The sequence below is a fragment of the Protomyctophum bolini genome (genome assembly GCF_963924005.1).
Source record: "Protomyctophum bolini genome assembly, chromosome: 13".
Lineage (NCBI taxonomy): Eukaryota > Metazoa > Chordata > Actinopteri > Myctophiformes > Myctophidae > Protomyctophum > Protomyctophum bolini.
The window spans coordinates 25,855,692-25,880,391 of NC_137874.1; the positions used below are offsets into that span (position 1 = coordinate 25,855,692).

Sequence of the window (24,700 nt, forward strand, 5' to 3'; positions counted from 1 at the left end):
AAAACTAAAGAATATGATTTTCTTTTTTTGCCTAAAAGCGCACCCACATACAGCAAAAATGTTGTAATATTTTCAGATCCCAAACTTGTCTACAAATTTGTGAGATCACAAAGAGCATGGGTTCTTCTTACCTGTGCCCGTTGAGATTGAGGCCGTTATAGGCAGACGGAGGCCGGGGGTGGCAGCGTGAGGGGGGCCGATGAGGCCCTGCCTGGCTGGGATGTTGTTGGTGAGGGTTGTGGGCCGGTAAGGCAGGGGATGGTGGGTGTGGGTGCAAGTTGGGCGTCGGCGGAGGCCGGGGGTGGGACAGCGGTTCGGGTTGGTGCTGGGGCCGGGGAGGGGGGGCTGATGAGGGCTCTTGACCCTGGGCGAGAGGCAGGGCTGCAGGTGTCTGAGGCCTAGGGGGAGCCTCTGAACGCAGGGGCAAGTGGGCCGAGGACTGAGCCTGGATCTGGATATGGCCGTTGGTCTGGTTCCGACGAGGGGCAGAGGGCAGCGTTAAGGGGGCCGATGTCTGAGGTGGGGGCAGCGGTAAGGATTGGACAGCTGTATGGACCTGGGGGGGTGGGGGCTGTTGCTTGGGGGTGCTGGCTGCAGGGGGCTGGGGGTCTCTGCAGCTCTCCTGGCTCCTTTCTTGACTGCGCTCTAGGCCTGAAACCTTGAGGAGGCTCGGGCCGTGAGGCTCCTGGGTGCCATTGGTGGAGAGCACATCAATGCCGAAATCTGGAGAAAAAAAGAGAAGAAAAGAGAATCAGTCGTTATGAACATCTGTCACCAATTACTGTTCTCAAGACTGCTCATTTTGGTAGTTCATTTGAAGAATAGGAATAAAAAACTGTGAAACACAGACTTGCTGATTTCCACTAACGAGTCAAGTGATTGTGATATACATGCCAAATGAAATTAATGCTATTGAAAATTGAAACATCCGCACTGAGGCTCTCAGGAAACGTCAACATGTGTTCACATCAATACTGCAGACGTCAGGCACAGATGTTCAGCTGTGTGTGTGTGTGTGTGTGTGTGTGTGTGTGTGTGTGTGTAACTGTGTATGTGTGCGTGTGTGTGTGTGTGTGTGTGTGTGTGTGTGTGTGTGTTTTGTGTAATGAGCTTGTTCCTCTGTGAAAATGAAGACTGCAGATGAGCATTGTTGCAACTCTGACAAGGATGCTGGCGTGCGTGTGTGTGTGCGTGCGTGCGTGAGTGAGAGAAAGAGACGCAACTAATTACAATGTTTGCCGTCTTGCTTGGTGATGTGTTTGTGCACCATTGCTCTGTGCTGCGCGACAGCCTGACTACCACATATACATACAGACACATCTTGGTCAGGGTAGCATCTGTGCCCATACAAACCTCTATTCTATATTGTTACAGCTCATACCATAAGTATCTTTCATTCATCATTCATTTATGAAAAAGAAAATCACACCCGTGTGAACTGAGTGGTGCAATTCCCCCCCCCCCCCCCACCCCACACCCCCCTCTCTCTCTGTCTCTCTCTCTCTCTCTCTCTCTCTCTCTCATTAGCAGGCACAGCAACACCCCTCTCTCTGTTTCTGGTGCCCCCTACTGGTATAAATAAGTAACATACTCGTGCTCACGTGCACACACAGGTACACAGGTACACAGGTGGACATTGCTGCTTGTAGGAGTGGTTGCACCACTCAAAAAAGACAAACATATGGATAGGCTACAAGATCTTTGCCCCACAGCGTCGATGTGCTCATGCTGCAGACTAACAATTTTCCTCAAAACTAGGGTAGGTATATCATAAATATAACAGAGGCATGTGTTGACAAAGTGTTGACAATGTGCACAATGGACATACGAAGAAAAACAGGATGGAGTCTGAAAATGGTGTGGCTTTCCCTGTGGATCACTGAAGTCATGTTGATGACATCAGTCCTTCCCAAATATGGAGTGAAAACTCTTCTAGGATTTGCCTCCTTGGCCTGATGGAAGCATGCACAAGAAATGTGCTGCTTATCGTTATCGGTTCAATGGTTTGTGAGATGAGCCACGGACACACAGACAGACACACAAACGGACACAGTGCCAGTGCGAGTCTAGGCGGCTCAGGCCCTGGATGGCACGCTGTACACAATACCAAAGTTTCAAGTCAGAAATACGTTTATTGTAAGGGTTTAGAAAAGACGCCAAGCATTTTTCCACAAAATGCAAACCAGCTTGAAAGTGAAATTTCACATTTTTTAAAGTATCTGCCATTACAGTAGGAACTGTATTCATTCTATTACAAATGCTCACCTAGCCTACAAAGGAGAAATACTCAAGCTTGCTGTAGATGCCACGTACTATCCAATGAGTCAATGACAGAGTGTATAAGAATAGAAACTGCACAATTTGTAACGCTTGTAGAATAATAAGCTAATAAGCTCCATCCAGAGTATTTCTCTACAGTCAGCAGGGACCTCTTACAGAACAGAGTGCTCCGACATCAGCAGTCAGGTTGGCTGCTCAGAGCTGCAGAGGCAGAGAGGCTCATGGGGGATGACAGTGCATACATAAACTGTAATTAACTCACTCTGGGCCTCTGGGGATGGGACAGGAGCGGGAGCTCCTCCAGCCCCCATGTGCAGTGGGATAAACCCTTTACTGGCCCTGATTCCCCCAGGCTAAAGCAGTAGCCAGCACTGCAGACTAGAGCTTGTATATCCTGGCAGGCTCAAGGTCTTTCACAGGGGCCCTTGCTCTACCCTGGGATAGAGGTGGAGCCACTGCTAACTCCACTGGGGGTAGGAAACAGCTGAGCCAGGAGTAGCTGTATGGAAACCCCATCCATTAACATTAGAATGCTAAAAAGGGTATTAGCGGCCTCTGGCACATGTGACTTTGCACTTAAGGGTCATGGAAGGTAATGCCTAGTGCAAGATCACAATCGATATCTACAATAACAGCTATTGACTCCTGCTCTGCCTGGGACATCTGCCAGCCTGACAAGAGACAAAAGGCACGCTTTGCCCAATTGAAGAGTGTGTGTGTGTGTGTGTGTGTGTGTGTGTGTGTGTGTGTGTGTGTGTGTGTGTGTGTGTGTGTGTGTGTGTGTGTGTGTGTGTGTGTGTGCGCGCGTGCGTGCGTGCGTGCGTGCGTTCTTAAGTCTGTTAATTGTCTCAGCGCAACCACACAGGAGGAAATGTGCATTCACTATGCAAGCGGAGAGGCTTCAATCTTCAAGGCTAACTAAACCGTACACGGAATCTGTAATCTCCTCCTTGGCAGCTGGTACACATGGCCTGTCTCGTTCCCGTCACACCCGTCGATGAACAATGCACAGAAGACCACGCAACTCTTAAATATGTACCGCCACGTCAATCTTCTCCACTTACAGATGCCTTGGCTTTACCACTCGATATAACAACCCTGATATAACAGAGTAGAGGGAAGGAGAAATCCCCAAATCTCCCAACAACCTACCTCCCCCCTGAGGTCCGTGGGCTTGTTTTGAGAATGTGCTAACTCGCTAAAAAGAAGGTGTCTATTCTAGCCATAATGAAGACTCAAGGGTCGGGCGGAGTGCAAGAGAAAAGGAGAGAACTCCCCTCCCTTCTCCCTCTCTGTCCCACGGGGGTTCATTTGTCAGTCTCCTTCATCCCTGGAAACAAATAAATGCACCTCCTGCTTGTTTTCTCAAAGCATAGAGCCCCTACTTATGCTTTGAGAGCCCCCCCCCCCCCACCACACTTTTATATTATTATTCTTGGTTTGTATACTGAACATGGCGCATGGTAGATATTCGAATGGGGAATGAAGCCTGTTGGTAGTTTACGGGGGCAAAGCCAGGGGTTGGATGGGAGGAAGGGGGTATGCAGAAGGGATCAACTCTGTGTGTGTGTGTGTGTGTGTGTGTGTGTGTGTGTGTGTGTGTGTGTGTGTGTGTGTGTGTGTGTGTGTGTGTGTGTGTGTTTGTGTGCAGGAGAACCCTTCATTAAAGCTGGCTGTCAGGGGACCCAGCGAGGGGCTTATAAGAACAACTCATTATCCCAGGGTGAGACCTCTCTTGCAGCTCACAGCGCATTAACTGCACACATCCCCACACGCCCTTCCAGACCAATTTGACTTGCATCTTGTTGTGTGATTTAATGTACAACACAGAATACACTGAAACATACTGTAGGGATTCAGTGCAGATGCAATGCTACAGTATATATAATATGATATAACATTATTATGAATGAAAAACCAGTGGCCAAACATCTGGTATGCCCAATACCAATGGATTGTCGACAGCATTTGTTTAACTCATCTTCCACTTATTGCATAGATAGACCATATATATGTATTACCATTTTCATTTGTGGACATTAGGGCAAATCCCTTATTTAAATCTGTCTGTGTACTACTCTATATTAAAGGGAGAGAGACAAGGCACATTAGTTTATATGGGGTTAAACATAAGCGGATTAATGTAGCATATTATATTTTAATGTGCTCACTTGATATAGCCTGGCCAATATAAATAATTAACAAGCGAGCATTAACAGCTACTTTTAAAAAGGGTTTCTGGCAGACCAGCAGAAGAAAAAAACATTAGCTCCCACTCAACTGAGCCAAAGGTACCCTGCCAATGTTTCTCCCCCACCTCCCTAATTCCTGGGGAAGAGAGAAAGGTCCGAAAGTTGGGCCAGGAGACACCCTGACAAATTGATGGCCACAGAGGCCTCTGGGACATCCCAAACTTTCACCCCCACCGTCACCCCTTCTCCTCGTTCCTACTCAAAATAGCACCCTCACACATTCTCGACTCTCACACTCACTTATGGGATTGAATCCAGACAAGGGTCACATAGCTCCAATCACACAAAACCAACAAGCGAACGCATTGCAAGACCAGCCTGACAACCGAACCATGGCTTCTATGTACGACGTGTGTTTAAGATAGATCAAGTAGAAGTGCAGTGCAAATAAGGCCAATGTCTAATTTATAGTCCATCAATCATACTAGTGTATAGATCAGCATGATCAAAGAAAGGCAGATGCCAGGCGGTGCATTAGAGGTGATAGTTGCATGATCTTCACCTACACTTTGCATTTAAGTAGACAAGTTGTAAGAGATGAGGTGTAGCATAGCAAATTAAAGTAATTTCTTGGGGATACAACGCTGAATTATATTTTAAGTTCACAACACTTGGAAAATATACAAGAATCTAAAAGGCTCAGCTGTATTTGCAAAGCATTTGAGAGGTTATGCAATACAAGAAACGTGTATGTCTGACTTTTGACCGGCTTCCCACCCACTAACACGGCCAAAGCTGTTCACTGGAGGATCAGGCCAGACCAGATGCCTAGTCTCTGCGGTGGTGGGCAGGAACTTCACCCCTGCACCACCCCAGCTATTCAATATCTTGACATCATCCAGGAGCCAAGGAGGAAAAATGTCTACAATCCCCATGAAACTTAAATGACAGCTATAAAGGGTGGGCTGACACGGGTTAACGTAATGGAAGTGCTGAGGGTGCATGACAGCTGTGCAACTGTTGAAAGCCTTCAGGAAACAGGTGCTTTAAGTCAGGAAGGGTTGGGGGCTGGGCCTGGAAACACAGTGGACTGGAGGTGGTGGGGGGTCAATCCTAAGCAAGCCATAGTGGATTCTATTCTGTTCGTCATGGATCCATACACACAGACGATGCAGATAACAGAAGTCCTATGCTGTGCCATGCTATAACACACATAAGTGTATCTGGATGGAACTGCAAATCAGAGGGCACCGTCAAAGATGCTTAATTTAGGAAGATAGCCCAACCGTCACTTCGCCACTAGAGGCAAGGTTGTAACAATTGTCTCCTGAGTAAGCGGGCACGATCTGACGGCAGATCACACGGTCATTTACTGGTGCTACATCTTGTGAGAGTGTGTTGCTGGGACAGAGAAAGGTCGATAACAAAGTTGATTCTCTCCTGCCTTGTCTTTCTGGAAAAAATAAAATCAAAATAATAGTGTCAGAATGTTGTGTGGCTTGTGATGATTGGGTCCAATCTTTATCGGGCTAAAGAATCGTTCAGAAGCTGTGTTCACTGTGTACACACACACCAACATTCCAACGTTCAATTTAGAAGTCAGAGAAAATGCTTTCCCTTAGTCACATGTCTGTGGGCATTTACATTGCGGTAGTAGAGAGTGATTTATTAATGCATCTATCTGTGATCTATGATAGGACAAAATAACTTACATTTAAGGAGAAGCGCTGACAGGCCTAAATCCCTGTGCTGTCTGTCACAGCTGACAGAGTCCTTCAAAGTAGCTCTCGTTCTCGTTGTCTCTCAGGCTCTCCGCGTTTCCCTTGCTCTGTCAGTTATTCTCCACCCACTCCCACAATTGTGCGACAGTAAGCAAGATTCTGTCCAAGCCTGAAGCCACTCACACATCACGTCACGCTCCCAGAGCTCTCTGGGTAACAGTTTTTACACTGTACCTTCTGAGACCACGTACAGTACAGTACAGTACAGGGCTGGGTCATAAGAACACCACACTGCACCTTCTGAGACCACAGTACTGTACAGGGTCATAAGAACACCTCACTGCACCTTCTGAGACCACAGTACAGGGTCATCAGTACATAAGACAAACATTGGTCAAACAACAAATAACACAAATAAAGGCTGCAGTTCTCACTTAATTTAGCAATTTTAATCAGATGAATCAATTTAATCAATGATGAAAAAATGATATTTTGTCATAACTGATTCTCCAAAATATCAAAACTAGCCAAGCTTGTAGATCAGCTATTTTTGCGTGGCACCATTGTGCGATGAAGGGGCCGATCAATTAAAATGTTGTCATGTTGATTTGTTATTTAATTATTTACAAAAAGAATGTAAAATACGCTTCAAGATTGCTTGATTAATTGAAAAAGAAATTGAGGCAAAGGCATAATCAATACCTACGGCCTTAAAATCATGAAAGCCACTGAGTTTGCTTTCTAGTAGCTTTACAGTTACACTTCCAATCACACTCATGATTGTTGTTTTTGCATTTTCAAATTCTCTCATAATGACAATTTGAGAAATGCCCTAAAAAAATAGTGAATTGTTCACTGAAAGGATTCTATATCATTTAGTCTTTGGCTCTTTGCATATCTGTGTGCACATTTTAAACATGACATTATACAGCCACATATAAATACTGCCACGATTACCAGTAAGACGCGCAAATGCGGGAAGCGAACGCAGCTGAGACCCTGCAGATCATGTCTGTCTGTCTGTGTGTCTGTCCCGCTGTTACTGTATATGTGGACCTGGCCCCTTTTGTGCCCATATATGGAGCTGAGTGATTTGTTTGTGATTGATGCAACACACTCCATATTTGGACGTATTGATGCAACACACTCCATATTTGGACGTATAGCGGGACAGACAGACACACAGACAGACAGACACACAGACATGATCTGCTAGGTCTCATAGTAAGTGCTCACTGCGTTCGCAATGAAACATTGGGGACACTTAGTTTCAGTCACATACTCACATTCATGTGTATATGTTGAGAAAGAATGTTTTCCACAGCACATTAAATGTTGAAATAATAGGCCTACGTAAGGCAAAACTAAACCTCCCTAAAGCCCAAACCACACCAATGGGTCGAGATGCAGCAAAACAGATTTTGCATTCGTCGCAGCGGTGTGATATGTCCTGTTGCACGTCAGCGCATGGGGGGCTCTAGCAACTCCCGCAGCCCTAGGCGGTCACATAGTTTGCGTATACGACGGGCCGGCACTGTGGTTGCTTACGTCCACATGAGTCTACATGGGTGCGGATGGTTGCAATGATGCATACATGGTGACCTTCTTTGCCAAACCTCACTTAAATGCAATAGGCGATTACTGATTTGGCACACACTCATGTAATGATAACAATAAACAAGGCATCATTAACTCTAACGAAAGAGATCCGGCTCATAAGCACCTCATTATCCTCAGCAAAGAAAGACAATCTGCCCAGAAACTGTATCATAACATTTTCTCTAATAGCCTTGTCTTAAGGCAGTGGTTCCCAAAGTGGGGTCTGGGGACCCCTAGTTCCAGTGGGTCCCCAGCTAAATGATAGTTTGGAACCAAATGGACCCTATGAGCGTAACTCTGAGCGTGTACAAATGGAAAAATTTACATAGATTTTACAATATAAATTGAGGTCTCAGAGGTAGTACAAATTAAATGGGGGTCCGTAGCCTGTTACATATCAAACTGGTGGTCCTTGAAATGAAAGTGGTTGAAAATCACTGCTAGAGCTGTAAAAATCTTCTCTTATGGGGGTCCTTGGCAGGCTAATGAGTGTTAATTTTGGAGGTCCTTGACATGAAAAGGTTTGGGAACCACTGTCTTAAGGCACTTTCATATCACAGCTATCCTAAAGTATATATTAAAATCAAGGGAGGACGGGCTCATGTCACCATGACTCAGCCATAACCATATAAGGAGTTCCCGATGCCTCTACACCCATGGCATCAGGTGCAAACAAATCAGTCAGCTCCATATATGGACACAAAAGGGGGCATGCCCATATATGTGGATATACTGATGACATAAAAGGAACAAGGACTGGATAGATACAGTAGTTTGGACATCCAATTGTCAAGAACCGCCAATCCAACCAATTCCAATATATGGGAATATACTGATGACATCAGGGATCTCCATATATGGGCATAACAGGAACAAGGACTGACAGATACGGAGACAGTATATGGGCACCGAAAGGACACAGCAGGTACACCAGGTACTTTGACAAAGCCCACCATGACTCAGACATCTCTAGTAGCTTACAATGCACTTAAACCTAACGTGTGTGTTACAAAGCATGAGCATTGTTTAGCTGCATTTTATATAATTACACCTCATGTACACATTGTCCTGACCAGGTTTACATGTCGTTTGGAAGAAATGTAGGCACTAAAACTTTGATGAATAGCAAAAATGTTGTAAATCTCTACTAACAATACATTTGCACATAATTTGTTCTGATCACAGTTCATAAAATCTGACCACAGGTCACAAATTCAGCCAAATATGTATGTATTTTTTTATGACTTCAGCTTCTATCCTTGGTCTGGAAACAGTTAGGCCAAGCTGGGGGGGAAATAAACAAACACGAAAAACGTACTCCTCTATCTTCATAACAAAATGATCCGTTGTAATAGAGCAGCAAGTGTTGACGACGGGCTGACCTCAGGAGTAGTGAAGACAGCATCTGTTCCCCACAGACCTCCTTGGTGAGGGAGCGGGCTTTGTTTATTTGTTCTTAATGAAGCCTGCAGCCGCGTTAATGGCAGACATCTTTAACAGATCTCTCCCACATAGAGTAAGAACAACAAACACAAGTCTGCTCTCTCTCTCTCGCACACACACGCGCGCGCGCGCACCGCACCACACACACACACACACACACACACACACACGCAGGACACATGTCCAGGCTGAATGGCGGGTGTGTGTGTGCGTGTGCGTGTGTGCGTGTGCGTGTGTGTGTGCGCGCGCGCATGCATGTATGCATGCACTTGCGTGCACATCCATTAAAGAGGTTTGTGAGAACCACCCGAATGCCCAAATAGTGGCAAATACTCCTCTCTACAGTACAACATGTGGAGACAGTCCATGGTGCCAAGAAGTCATGTCTAGTATCAAGGGATTATTTTTTGATGCTGCAATACAACCCACAACGCACCTTTCCCCCGAGGCTCCTGTCGGCTGTCCTGAAAAGCTACAGGCTGATGAAATGTTTACAAATACGTTGGCAGAAGGCAGAGATCCCGAGATGACCACATTTAGTTCTGAGTTGCCAGTCCACTGGAAAGCTTAAAGCTTCATGTCAGTAACCTTAGCCGAGTCCAGCGTTGGCGCTGATCTCATAGCTAAAGCCCCCAGAGAATCCCTAGTCTATTACCTCTCTTATCCCTCCCTTCCTCTGCTCTGAAGACTTTAACAGCATTAGCTGCTCCAAGAGCAGTAACACCATGCACCGTGATACGCCTGGTGTCTCCAGAGTGTCGGCACGGCGTTCACAGTGCACAGGCATGCGTGTTGGACATGCCCCAGATGGACGCCTGGGGGCTGGGGGGGGCTGACAGTGATGGACGCTCCCCTGCTGGCCCTCCTAGACTCTCTCTATCATGTCAGTAGCACTCTAAAGGCAGAGACAGGCATGGGGGCGTCGAGTTACAAATCCTAGACATCCCGCCATGCGGAGGGTCTTGGACTGGGGCTGTTTTATTAGTGCCGGCTGCCCCGGTGGTGTTGGTGGAAGCTAAACAGAAATAAAAGGCGGGGCTTCTTTGAGCGGCCAAACTATTCTGGTTACGAATAGTGTGTGACATGTGTATCCTTTCGGTGGGAACGCCAGGCAACGCAATGATATCACCTCACAGTAACACACACCGGCGCCTTAACGAGTGGTGATCAAGGAAAAGGGCAAAGTAGGTAGGGGGAGTAGGGGGAGAGCAGCAGAGTGTTAAGCCTCTCTCTTAACATCTATATTTCATGCCCATCTAATTTTGTTTATGAATCTTGTTTTACAAGCATGAACGTAAACAAAATTAAATTTATACATATAAACATAAATCATATAGTGTGTGTGTGAGCAGCAATGATGTCATAGTGCATGCGTTTGTTCTTGTGCGTGTCTGTGGTGTGCCAAGTTAAATTTCTGCTTCTTTGCCAAGATAGATTTTGTGTTTGATCCCTTGCAAAATGGCAGCAATCTAGTATAATTGAGCCTTGGAAGCTCCTACGACAGACAGCCGAGCGAGAGGCCTCCCAAAACCACATAGGATAAGGACTCACACATGCACAAAGTGTGACTGCATGGGTCCAAGAGAGAGAAACCAAACGAGGAAATCAGGGAGAAAATGAACATGAATAAAGACAGGTGAGACAAAGAACAAATAAACATGAAACATGCATAGCAAGAAGGAGAATGAGAGAGACAGATGGAGCCAGAGGGAGAGAGAGAGAGAGAGATTTGCTTCATCCCAGCGTATTTCCTACCTTGCTTCCTAGCCATGCTTGCATCATTCATATTGTATGTGTTTGGGCCAATGTGTTCTGTCTCTTCTCTCTGGATTCATAATGAAGCCATTTACCAACAAGAGAGCAACAGTAACGCTCCTCCACCCACAGCAGCTCTGGTTACTGCCAGCTCCCATAACGGCTCCCAAGCGCCTGTGCCCTCACTCTCTCACTTCTCCTTACGACTCACTTCTCACCCCGCCAGCATGTGGAAAATCTGCTGCCGCCTTGCTTGGGACACCTAAACATGGCAGGCGTGGCAGCCCCCCCATACTCTCTCAAATGAGGTTATGTGCAGTGGCTGCTGGGAACGGCAATGTTGGTAGTGTCTCATTTCCAGACCCCAGCAAAGCCAGCTATAGCCTCTCTGTACAGAACAAATCTTTATATATCCCTGAGGGTATGAGGTCAGGCTGGAGGGATCGTAACGGGAGATGCCGCGCGTCAGGCACTCGATGACGGGCACGCTGGCACAGGTGCCCACAGGGGAGACAGAGAGAGGGAGGGAGGTCCAATCCAATGATCCAAATTGCTCCTACTGGCTGGCACTGCAGGGCAGCCCTCAGGGGGGCACTCATTACCCGCGGCTGATGGATCCTCCACAGCTTTGCCTGTCGAGCACACAGACTCTCTGTGGCTTTGAAATAACAGCAGTGTGCAATGAAGGAAGCAATCGGTCGCCGCTCGCTGTCACAGTGGTGTAAAACTACACCCAGAGACAAGGCAGCTGTTGGAGTGGGCCAGACCGTTTGACCTCAAACATGTCATGTGTAAGTACCCTCGCTGATATGACATCTCACAAGACCTGATCTCTGTCTCTCCCTACTGCTGGTGAAGAGTGAGAAATAGTAGGTGGCCCCTCTCTGGTGGAAGCGTGTCTCACTTTGTGTGTGTGTGTGTGTGTGTGTGTGTGTGTGTGTGTGTGTGTGTGTGTGTGTGTGTGTGTGTGTGTGTGTGTGTGTGTGTGTGTGTGTGTGTGTGTGTGTGTGTGTGTGTGTGTGTAGATCCCCTGGGAAAGAGAGAGGGAGGTACTGTGTGTGAGTCTGAGGGGAGGCTGCAGTACTCTATCAGTCATTCGTAAATCACAAGCTGGTCTCACAGACAGACTACACTGGCACATTCAAACTTCAGAACCAGACCAAGTTTGGACTACAGTACAGACACTGGTACAAACTGAAAAAATTAAGGACTGATGTTCAGGACTCATACTCAACAATTCAGCCCATGTACAGCACATGACAAATCAATATTTCTGTATCTGAGAACTGGTTTCTTTATCTGTGACAAGAGAAGAACAGAGTTTAAAATATAAAGCTCACTGTGAATAACTTTTTCAGGATAGTACCCCAAGAAGATAAAGCAGTCAATGAATGGAACTAATGCATCAAAACATGCCTTCTATAATGGAATACATACATGGAAAGTGATTTAACGGCTAGTCAATATGAACCGGCGTAAAGCTGGGGTATTTGAAATCCCCATAGTACATAGTACATCAACATAACTAATGTGTATCACGACACACTGACTTGCATTGTGCTGCAACATGTGTTCCTTGTCAGTCAATGGCAGGCTGGCAGTTTAGGGAACAATAGACAATTGCCAACTTCAAACGCTCACAGGCTTATAATGTATCTCAATCATTGTCACATGCTCATAAAAACAATTCCTCCCCATAAAAACATGCACACACACATTGTCATTGTCAGACAAAAACGAACACACATTTTACAAGTTTACATGTCAAAGTGCTACCTTGATTGAAGTGTGTTTGTATTTCTGCCATAGGTCCACTGTCCGGCTCTGATCTTCGTTGAGTTTTCCTCCATTGAGCCCCTGCAGCCTGTGAGCTAAACCCGGCGGACTGTACCAACCGTGGGGGTGACCTCTAACTGTACAGATGACACCAATGAAGTGGTAGACCGTTCTCCCTCTTTCCCCGTTTTGAGACACTTCACAGGCACTAAGGCATGTCAAGCTCTGCTTCTTCAGTGGTGTCGAGTGGAGAAATTAGCTGTTTCTTTCTCGCTCTCCGTCTCTCCTCCCCCATTTCTCTCTGTTGATCTTTTTAGCCACAGGGCACTGTATTGTAGAGTAACTGATTTGCTACAATAAGGAGAGTGACAGCTCGGGCACACTGACACAACGCATGATTTCACTGGGGAGGCAGTGAATCCAGGCACTGATGGCCGGGAGAGAAATCTTTCCCCGGAGAGTCATCAGTCTGGGGCCTCTTTCAAACCAAATGGGGCCAACTGGTCTTTACGCATCCGCGCCAGTGCAACGCACTCACAAGGATCAGATTCAACACAGCCTGAGAGAGACCATTAAAATTATATAACGAAAGCTACTTCCTAACAGAATAATAACATGACTGCAGAGGTCGAGTTTCAAGTATCAATTCCCACGCAACCTTTTCAGCATTACTGGACACGTTGCCGCGCTGGGGTTTATGCGTGTGTGTGGCTCTGTAAAGTACTGTCTCATTACCCCTTGGTCGGGTTTCAGAGCAGAGCAATTAGCGGCAGACCCAGGGTGGAGAGGGCAAGAACACCTGGGTTGGTAATGGTCCTCCTCCCTTGAGTCATCCTTCCATTACATCATCTCCGTTGTCTGCTGCTCTATCTATCAAAATCCAAGTGTTAAATTAGCATTGTATCCATCCGTCCCTCTATCTAATACAACAATAAAACCTCTTCTCTCTACTCACTGGTCATCTCTCTCCATATTTCTTGCTTCAAGCTCAGCCTCATCCAACCCTACCCCCTTTTCAAAATAAGCCCACAAATTAGCCAGGAGCTGAAGGGCCAGGTTTGACGGTGATGAGCTTTGACTGTGGGACTGCTACCCTTGGAGAGGGGAGGCTTGTGTAGGAGAGGTTAGAGAACAGAGGGGTGGGGGGCTTAAGCCTGAGTTGTTTATTTGAACTGTGCAGAGTCGTCTAAACAGTCAGCTGCTTTGCTGCTCCCTCAACAAGCCCCTGAGTTTAGGCTACGACCAGCGGCGGCGGTGAGAGAACAACCTGATATCTCCCATTGGACAGCGGCCGCCCTGCGGCTTGGGTTACGGAGAGGAACAATACAGCCTCTGTCCACGACTCCTTCCTCGGTGGAGGCGGAGATGCAGACAGGCTCGCTAGTGTCAGGCATGGCCAAGGGATTCATACATCATAACACCACATTGCACGCCGACTCGAGCACAGGGCTTATGGGGGGAGCGCTTCCAAGCACGAGTTTCCTAACTTCACCTCCAAATGGCCCAGCGAACCCCCTCCCCCCAAAATGCATGCTAAGAGCAAAAACAGACCTACAGACCATACCAATGCAATGGCCCGTTTACTCTCGCCTTGATCGGTCTGGATTCACTGGAAAGAAAGAAAGGAGGGAAAAAAGTACCCTTTCTGGGATGTCGGTTTTTGAACGACAGTGTTTACACTAAAACCTGACACGTGGAATAAAGCGGGGACGCTGGAACCCCCGTAATCATATAGCTCCCGCCAGGGCCGGCCTAATCTTTAACAGATGGCGACAGGCCGGAGAACGTTGATGTGTTTGGGCAGGCTTCTAAGAACCATGGCCAAAAGCCAGAGATGTTGAACCAATGGATGGTGATGAAAAGGAACATTTTGCAGTTCGTTGGGTTTTGTTTATATCAAATGCACACGCTTTAAATTCCCTTTCTAATATATTATACATATATAACTTTACACACACACTGTCACACACACATGCTCCACTGAACCATAACCACATCCTCACGGCACTATGTTCTCAAATATCATAATATAGCCAAACGTCATTCCAGCAATAGGGGGCGATGTTGTTCTGGTTGTTTTGACAGTAATAGCCCTCTCCATTACGGCTGTCTAGGACTCACAGCTCCCCGCTCCATCTACTCTGTGGCATGTATGAACTCCGGGGTTGGGATAAATTAATTCCAGGCAGAGAGCTGTGATCTTGGGAGCAGGACTGTTGCACCAGAAACACATGTGAGGTTAACTGTGTCTGTGGAGGCCTGTGGGCTGCCATAAACATACCTGGATCCTGCTCTGTAGTCTGTTCTAATGTGTCCCGGAGCCCACCAGAGCTTTATTTCAGCCCTGCATATTTATGAGAACCAGAGAGGAGGTGAGGGGGTAACCTCTTCTCTTGAGGGAACAATTAAAGCCTTACTTTCATCAATCCTGGCCAGAGACCTCCTTCCTTCTCTCTCGCACTGCCAGCCATGCTCTAGCTTTAGGTGCCTTTACTTCTATTATGTCTTTCAATCTCAAAGCGCAACTGTTAACACTTTTCGGCCTCACGACCTCTGAACCTCTTCTCCGAGGGAACCAGGATGGACGGATTCTCCCACCCTACATTTTCCTTTTCTGAAGACACACCACATTTCCGAAGCTCACGCAGACGGTGTGTAAACCACAAAGACTGATTTCTCAGCTTCTCTGGAACCAAAAAGATTCCTACAGTCACAGTCAAGGATTATAACAATTACCACATTGGGTCATTGGGGTCCAATGGGTTTCATGCATGAAAGGGCTGCCATATGGAGGATGATTGTGGCTGCAGGGTCCACATATAAGCAGGAAAACGTAATGGCTATGAATGAATGTCACGCATCTACGCATTTTATTTAGTAGAAGCATCAAGAGTGTCACATTGCACACTGTATCTATATCTAGTTTGTGATCTAAGATTTGGCCTTTGTATATATTTTTGATGTATGTGACCCCATGCATGTTGTTAATAGCTTTATCTTGAACCATAAAATCCATAGCGGGTGTCTCTTTAAACAAAAATGCCTATTGAGCAGGGCTATGGTACATTTAATATCCAGCTTGCCCTCATCAGCTGTATATATAAAAGACCAAATCCTTCTTCACACCGCTTAGAGGAATGCCACCCTTGGGGTGAACCATTTTACGGCGAACAGTAATCGCAAGCTCATAAATCTTATCCACTGTGTTAATCCCATCACATCTGAGTACATGTGTCTGCAAAGCTGCTATGCTGTATTTCTGGGATAGACCCCTCAAGTCATTTACGAGAATCTAAATCAGCCTGTCACACTGACATCATGTGTCAGTGGTTCGTTTAAAGCTTAAAATGGGGATTTTTGGAGGCTGGGTGGAGGCAGTGTTATGGAAATGGCTGGAGGGAAAAGACCTTGGCAAAGACACAACCTGCAGAGCCTATGGCCTTGACAAGTAAACAAGCTATTTCATACAGACAATTCCACAGTGATTATGTTGTGTGCGCGCACAAGCGCACACAACATGCGTACACACATACACCTAAGCCGCCATGAGGCCTCATTAGAAAGAGCGGCTTTCTCCCCCTCTTTGGCAATGTCACCTCTACCGCAGGGACCACAGACTGACACAGGCATAATTGGCCTGAACAAACCAACAGTGTACTGGGAATGCCTTGGTCCTGATGGCGTGTATGTGTGCCTGTGTGCCTCTGTGTGTGTGTGTGTGTGTGTGTGTGTGTGTGTGTGTGTGTGTGTGTGTGTGTGTGTGTGTGTGTGTGTGTGTGTGTGTGCGGGTGCGTGCCACTGTGACCCTGTTAATGTAGCACCGTTGGGAGGAGAGTGGCTGATGTCACATTGGATCAGTGGATGTTGGCGGTGGTGATGCTGGTGGTGGTGGTGGTGGTGGTGGGGGGGGAGGGGGGGTAGGACCTCCCCCTGAGACAGACAGAGTGGTGCTTTCATCACCTCCACCGGTCTATAATGTCTCCAGTCTCCACCATCAATCATACACACGTCAGTGCCGCTCCAGAGGCAGCACTTCAACATGACTATAAAAGGAACCCACATACCAAAACTCCAGGCTTATGGCTGTCTCAATTTGAAACGTTAACTCTATTGCAGGAAACACGCAAACTTGTCCATGTGTTCCCTGCCCGATCATTACGTTTCACCAAATTACCATGCGCAATTATTCAAGATACAAATTATACATTACAGTTGTAGGGCTGATTGCAGTTCATGCTCTATTCCTCAACTAAGTCAAAGAGAACCCGTGCAACCATCTCATCACCATGCAGCCCCAATATTGTCTTTGTAACCAAAGAAAGTATGTCACAATAAACCAAGACTGCTTACATAAATCCACAATCTTTACATAGACCAGTACAGTATACGCCTAGACCGCTATACCTCTGGGACGTGAGAGAAACAGGCCCGTACAGTATACGGGTTGCTTACCATTCAACCGTGACTGCTAAAATGACACATATCTCAGTGTGGCAGACATGGGGGGGGGGGGGGGGGGGGGGCTGCTGGCAGGAAAACTGTGGGCCTTTAACTTTGATCTCTGGAGTGCAGCCCATTTAAATGTTTGTGTTTGAGATGTAGGCCTTTAATTTTGGCCTGATGGGTTCCAGGCTCTTTGGGCTTAGCGTGGCATGTCGGATATTGGAGTGTTTACACAGTCCCCCAGCAGCTCTCCCGGTGCTGAAATAAGTGCATTAAGATGGATGGATTTACTTAAGTCTCTAACCTCGGGACTCGGGGAACAAACTCTGAATGACCTCTTTGTGTTTTTGGAGGGGATATAACGAGATTGGCCCATTCCCGTGTGTGTGTGTGTGTGTGTGTGTGTGTGTGTGTGTGTGTGTGTGCGTGCGTGCGTGCGTACATACGTATGTCTTAAAATATTTTTTTTTTATAGAGGGACAGACAGTAGGCTGACAGGAAATGGAAGAGAGACATGCAGTAAAGGCCGTCGAGATCAGGAGTCAAACCCGCGGCACACTGCCAGACTCGGGCTACGGTCAGGGTGCCTGGACCACTGAGCCACGGCCCAGGCCATGTGTGCGTATTTCTATAGCACTGCAAGGCCCAATCACTGCTCCACAGACTGCAGCCTCATGATCTGTCCTATAGGCACACTTTGACTATTACCACGAGAGAGTGCTTGGCTCACATACTGTAAACCAGTAGAAGACAAATAGTTGTCCCGTCAAGAATGCATGCCATTTTCTTACCATGGTGTTCACTCACAGCCCTATGTAATGTAATAACAGACCATAATCCTTCGATTATTTACGAGTTGCTTCCACAGAGTCCAGCAAACAAGTGACATTTTCTGCAACATTCTTTGTTATCACTGCATAATTCCATAATAATCCTTCTGCATGATATCACCCATGATGGTTGTTGGTTGTGATGGATTTTGGCATGAAGAATGTGCGTTAAAGCCCAGGGAGTGGCTCTCAATGAACCACTTTCTCCAGGCATTAATAGCACAATGCCTGCCTTATATACAGTGGAAGTAATACTTAGTAATACTAGGTAATACTTTTAGTGCTTAAGCACATGAACCCTAGTGCACCTATTCTGAGGTGAACCTTTGGCGAAAATATCAGATCTACAAGCTCACACTGCATTTCAACGTGGTGCGTTGTGTTCTTGTGGATCTGCTATTTTTGGTGCAGAGATATGGCTTAGAGCAGGGGTTCCCAAACTGTGGTGCGTGCACCCCTTGTGATGCGTGAACGCCCTCTAGGGGGTGCGTGACATGAAAAGGGTCATGGCAGTTTTATGGTGTTATTTAGCACAAACGGCAAAATCTGGTACAACACTGCTGTAAGGAGATGTACAGTATAGAGCAGATACGGGAGTATAGCTGCATGTCTCTCAGTACAGTGACATTCTGTGATTATTTGCCATCATCCTAATACAAATAATAATAATTTTCAGCTAGGTCAGAAGGTAACAGGGAGTGCACGGCCAAAAGGCCGCTGGCTTAGAGGGAAAGGATAGATGCCTGAGAGCCCCCGGTCAACTAATCACATAGGGTTTAAGTGGTTAATCTCTTCAAACACACAGAGCTTGAAGGCTGATGCCTTATAGCCGAGAAGCGGGACTAATGAGCTCAGTGTGATCAGAGCTATAATCTAAACATTATGTTGAAACATGCAGCATAGGAAACCTTGCTATTTCTCCTCTGTCTACTAAACCTCTCTCTCGTACGCACACGCAGTCAGTGCGTGTCTGTGCATCATTCAGTGAGCTGAGAGAGGCAGGACGGGGGAGGAGGGCATTGTTTGTCACAGTGAGGCAGTAAATCAACGAGGGCCGCCGTTGATTTGTTAACCTTTGTTCGGCCGTGTCAGCACATGACGCATCGGTGGAGCGGCCCCCTTTCATGGCTATGAAATACAGCCATTCTGTGTGTGTAGTCGCAGCCATGGAGTGGAGGGGGGGGGGGGGGGGCCTTCCAGCTCCAGCACAGGATATTGAGCTTCCTTTACCCCTTAGAGACACATTACATACCCCTGGCTGGAGACAGATACGCAATAAAGACTACTCAGGAACAGGGACTCACATCTGCTTTACTGACATTCCATTCAAACGACTGGACTGAATCGCTCAGATCCAGGTTTTTCTTTTCAAATAAACAGCTCATATGATCTGAATTAGGTTTGCGTTTTGAACAATATTGTCTTGTTCTAACACAGTTATGCCTTTGGACGGGTGGTGGGGGGTTGGGCAGTGACCCGTCGGTCACCTCCCTACCCCAAGCAGAGGGAAACAGACTGTCCTTGACTTGCAGTCATTCCTCAGAATGCAGAAAAGGGCCAGCGGGAGCCGGGTCATCTTTCTACTGTGCATCAGGTCAAGTTCCACAGCCCGCCGCGGAGCCTTGACACACAAACCCACACACAGACGGCAGAGGTCAAACAAAGGGCAGCAGAGGAGAGCCCGGGGGCAGTAAACCAACACTGCGGCTGCGAAAAGGCTATAACCTCCTCTTTCCAGTCGGCTGAATGAGTTAGGAGCTGCTCGGGTGATTTGTGGTGCGATTGTTGCTCCCTATATCACCCGAGATTACAGCAGGTGGCGAACCCCGCAAGCCTTGGAAGTAATATAGCTCTATCAGCAGTCCTCCTCTCAGGAAGTGGGGAGAGAGCGAGGGAGAATGAGCAAGAGCAAGAGAGAGAGAGAGAGGGAGAGAGAGAGAGAGAGAGAGAGAGAGAGAGAGAGAGAGAGAGAGAGAGAGAGAGAGACAGTGAAAGCAAGGCAGGAAAAACAAGGGCTCGGTTCCCTCCCACACAGACGTTAAACGCTCACAGGCCATTTTCGCTGCCGAGAGCTCTCCATGACAATCTAGGGGAGCTCTTCAGCTCGGTTATCCGCCATGAAACTTCACCTTTGCGCCACGCTTTTTCCGTTCTCCACACTCTCGCTTTAAACAATGCCATCAGCGCAGCTAAAATTATACCTTCCAGTTCCACATCACACATTAGTAAATAGTACCCCCCGTTGGTGGTGGCAGAAGAGCACTTCAGCGATGGTGCTCTCTGCGCTGGCACAAGCCCAGGATCTCGCAGTAGCGCAGCATAGTTTTGGCAATATCTCCTGTTCCTATAATGTACTGTGACATCAGTGCTGAGAACCACTATCACTTAAATTCTTTCACCTGTAACTCACATCAGCAGCATGACAAAAAGGTATGGTGCCCAAGAACACAATACGTTATCCAGAAGTTATTGAAGAAGAAGAAGAAGAAGAAATAAAATATGAAACAAGAAGTTACAAGATGCTAAAGCTTACGAGAATGATTTAGTTCAATTGATCACTTTACAAGTTAAAATCGTTTGCTCGGGTTATGCTCACACAGTGCCTCTTGGCTTTGATTTAGCTGATTTAACAGCTGATAGTCTGGGAAGTAACAACACCAAAAGAATGGGAATATAATTGAGGAAAGAAACTAAAGATTATCAACCTGGGACCTGGCAGTAATCAGATGACAGATCTGTATGTGTGATGTTCTATTCACACAATCCGTCAGCCAAGCAATCTGCACCACCCTCACCCCAACCCGCTTCAGCCCCCACACAGTGCTAGCCTTAACAACGTCTGGATTGTACCCATGGCACCTTGAAAGCAGCTTAGCTTTGGGAAAATATGTTTATTTCACCCACAGGCAATACAATGTGCCACGGTTCAGACTGGTGCTTACGCCAGACTTCTCAGTCCAATGTCTCCCAGGGAGGAAATGAATCAGGCTTGCTAACGTTAGCTGTAGGCACATGCGGGTGCCTTGACAGTCATTGTAATTATATCTAACATTTAGTGATTGTTAGTTAATGAAGGTTTGTGCCTGGGCAAACTGAACCCTGTGTGAGTAGAACGAGGGAGGAAAAGACAAAAGTAGTATGCTGTTTACGAATCTATAGCTCATAACCATGGCCTATGCTTGAAGCTAACATGAGCAGACAAAACATCCTCCAATCATCCTTCAGGTCATATTTATCAGGTGAAACAAGCGCTGTCTCCAGCTGTCTCTGCAACTGTCCCCCTTTTTTTCTTTTTTTTTAGCTCATAACATTAGCCGGTGTTATCAGGCGCTTCGCTCCGCGCTGCAGTGTATTGTTGCAGAGTGTGGTCTGGGTGCGCGTGTGATAGCTTAGGAGGCATCATAAGCTATATATCATATCATATCATATCATATCATATCATATCATATCATATCATATCATATCATATCATATCATATCATATCATATCTTATCATATCATATCACTGTTGTGTAGCTCCCAGGTTACTCGTTTATTAAAGACACAACGTTTCTACCCAGGACAAAGTAACAAGTAACCTGGGAGCTCCTGAACAGTGTGCGGACTGCTTTCCTTTTTCAATGTACCGTACGTATCTTTTGTTCAGCACAGGTATTTTTTTTAGATGTGAGTGACTGCGTGCTTCCATTTGGACTTTATCTCTCATACGTAGCTTAGGAGGCAGCCAATCATGACTAGGTCGCTATGTGTGAATCTATTCATAGACATGGTAACACCCCGCCTGCCTCTGATTGGCCTACCGACACTGCCGGCCTTACCAGACTTTCCTCCGAGGTAGCCTTGGTCCAAGGCTTACTCATCTGCGCCTCCGAGGTACAATAATAAGTACAATAATAATAATTAATATAGCTGCAAGCAGCAATAAGGCGGGACCAAGAAAGAAGACAATACGCAATAAGAACAATATGCACAAATAAGAATCAGAGTTGTCGGTACCCGGATTTGAACACACAACCTTGTGGTCCAAGGGAAAGAGCTCTACTGACTGAGCTACATAGATACAATCAGTGACTACATTGTAAACAGCAAAACCATTCAGTGTTTTTGGTAACAAGTATGTGTACTCGTTTTGGGAATGTCATTATTAATTTCTACAGTGTGTGCGCTGTTCATGTGTTCACGTACAAACTTCTCTTCAACCGGTATTTCAGTAATGGTCCATAGATTGTGTGTAGAACATTTCACACAAGTTGCTCAAAAATCAAGGCAGAAAATCAGGTATAAGCATTTTTCAAACTGCTCAAAACGGCGGGAAATCTGAGACACATAATGTATCAAAGTGTCATTTCTATCGGTCAAATGGTTCATGAGATATGTACGTTCAAAGCTTGCATGTTCAATTGAGTGCTATAGCGCCACCCTTTGGCCAATGGTCATGGGCTTCACATGGTCACCGTTTGGCATGGCCCTCTACTAGATTCCCACGTTTCGCGAAAACCGACTGCACGGTTCAGCCAAAACTGCTATTTTTGGCGGACGGAGGAGAAGAAGGAAAAAAGAAAAAAAAGAAAAAAAAGAATAAGTGACCAAAGTCACTTCGTGACTTCTTGATCCCTTAATAATAATACAAGAGAATCTGAGAATGACAGCTTGGCATGCGCGACAGGATGCAGCCTTGTAACTTTTGTTTTTGTAGAAGAGGCAAACTAATATTGTTTATGCCGTTTGCTTTGATGGAATAATAATTGATTGAACACTACGCCGTAATCTGATTTGATTTGGGTGTGTTCTAAATAAAGTGTTTGTGTTGATTATTGTGTAATTTATTTGTACGTGTAAACTTCAAACATTATTGTACTGTAAAAAGGTCTCTTTTCCCTTCATCTTTATCCTTTTTAGTATAATAGTACTAGTTTACTATAATTAGATTAATACAATAATACTTTATTTAGAACACACCAAATCAAATCATAGTACAACGTACATGTTCAATCAATTATTCAATCAAAGCAAAGCAAAGAAGTTTGCCTCTTCTACAAAAATAAAACGTACAAGTTAGTTACAAGGCTGCATTCTGTCCTGCGTTCCAAGCTGTCATTCTCTTGTATTATTTCCCATCACGGAGTAATCTCGCGTCTCAGAGGACAGTCAAGACGGGCAGTGTCGGAAGGCCAATCAGAGGCAGGCGGGGCGTTACCATGTCTATGCTCGGACGTAGAATAGATTCACGTGTCGCTACTATGCGATTGGCTGGCAGCGTTTCAGCGCCATTTCAGAGTATGGGGTCAGACTCCCAATTGCTTAGGCGGCGTTTTAGAGTATGGGCTATGGGGTCAGACTCACATTGGCTTAGGGGGCAGTCAATCATGACTAGGTCGTTAATAAAAACGGGCCTGTTGTATGTTTGTATGTATGTATGAAAAAAACTAAACATTGTGGCTGGTGAGAGAGGGGATAGAAAATGTACTATAATTTTTGATATGTGAAGTAGCCACAGTGAGAGCTCCGGGGCTTGCGCTAACAACCACCCATGTTCAGAGGGATGCGAGACTGCCCTCAAACACTTTTCCAACCAAAGTTTCCATAGTCTTGTTGCATCATTTCGGCACACCAGCAAGTATTATATTCCCACTTACAGTAGTTTCTACAGCACAGTAATACCCTGTGTTTAAAAAACGGGCATTTTTATACTGATGACTTCATGGTATTGATGGTATTGATGGTATTGAATGTGTTCCCAGATGTGATTCAACAAGTATTTCTATATTTCTACAACTTGGATATATTTTGATCTCTATCTCTATGTCTAACTAAAGCATTTAGAACGATTCCATCATTGCAGCGCTCCCTAGAATAAACTGACTATGGCTGTGTTTGAATGTTATTTCCGTTGCCTGACATTTAGCTTACTCACTCAGTGCCATGGCCCGCTTTAATAGCCCCATACTGAACACTAAGCCCCAGAAAAAGCATTTTCTGTGTACCAACAACACAGCACAAACGGCAAAACAAATGGAGAGACTTTCTGCACCTGCCCTTGGGCAAATATTGACATTCATCTCCCCACAAATGGAGAACCTCTTTTGCGATTTCTGGTCAGAGCTGTTTAAGGCTTGGTTACGTTGTGGTAGTAATCTCCTCCAACAAAAAACCCAGCCAGCTCTTTTAATCTCTGCAAGACCCTCCATAAAAATACCAGTGGCCCCAACTCCGTCTGCACCTGGATTCTTTTACTCGCCTTTTGCGATAGCAATAGACATTAGCATATGGCAGGAGAGAAGGAGGGTCGGGATGGTAAAAAGGGAAGAAAAGAGGCGATATTTAAATGGAAATAGGGGCCAAGAGAGTGGACTGCCATGCAGCAGAGAGAAAGCGTATTTTGTGGACTGTTTCCCCTAGTCAGGTCCTTTCACGGAGGGAGAGAGAGGGCGGCCCTGTGTTGATTTAGGCCACACAAAGGGGGCCTTAATCCTTTCAAGGGAACCAAATCTCTCCCACAGAGAAGCGCCTTCAAAAGGAAACCTCCCTGTCAAGCATGGCCATTGAGCCCCCCGATGGACGCCACAAATCAAGCCCTGGAGGGAATCAAAGGCCAGAATGTGGGAAATGTGTTTGGAGGTCGGCATGGAAGAAAAGTGCAGGAAGAAGAGGAGGGGGGCT

General features: G+C 46.1%; 1 protein-coding gene across 11 annotated transcripts in view; it reads right to left on the reverse strand.

The window, feature by feature from the left end:
* Positions 1–24,700, reverse strand: part of auts2a (activator of transcription and developmental regulator AUTS2 a) — a 322,838-nt gene that overhangs the window by 14,722 nt on the left and 283,416 nt on the right. For 9 of the 11 annotated variants that reach the window (XM_080780254.1, XM_080780259.1, XM_080780256.1 and 6 more), the window contains one exon: positions 132–723. In XM_080780254.1, coding sequence (XP_080636380.1) covers positions 132–723 — 592 coding nt within the window. Of the gene's footprint in view, positions 1–131; positions 724–10,990; positions 11,233–12,766; positions 12,834–24,700 lie in introns of those variants that run through there. The other 2 variants (XM_080780252.1, XM_080780251.1) reach the window with 2 other exon arrangements.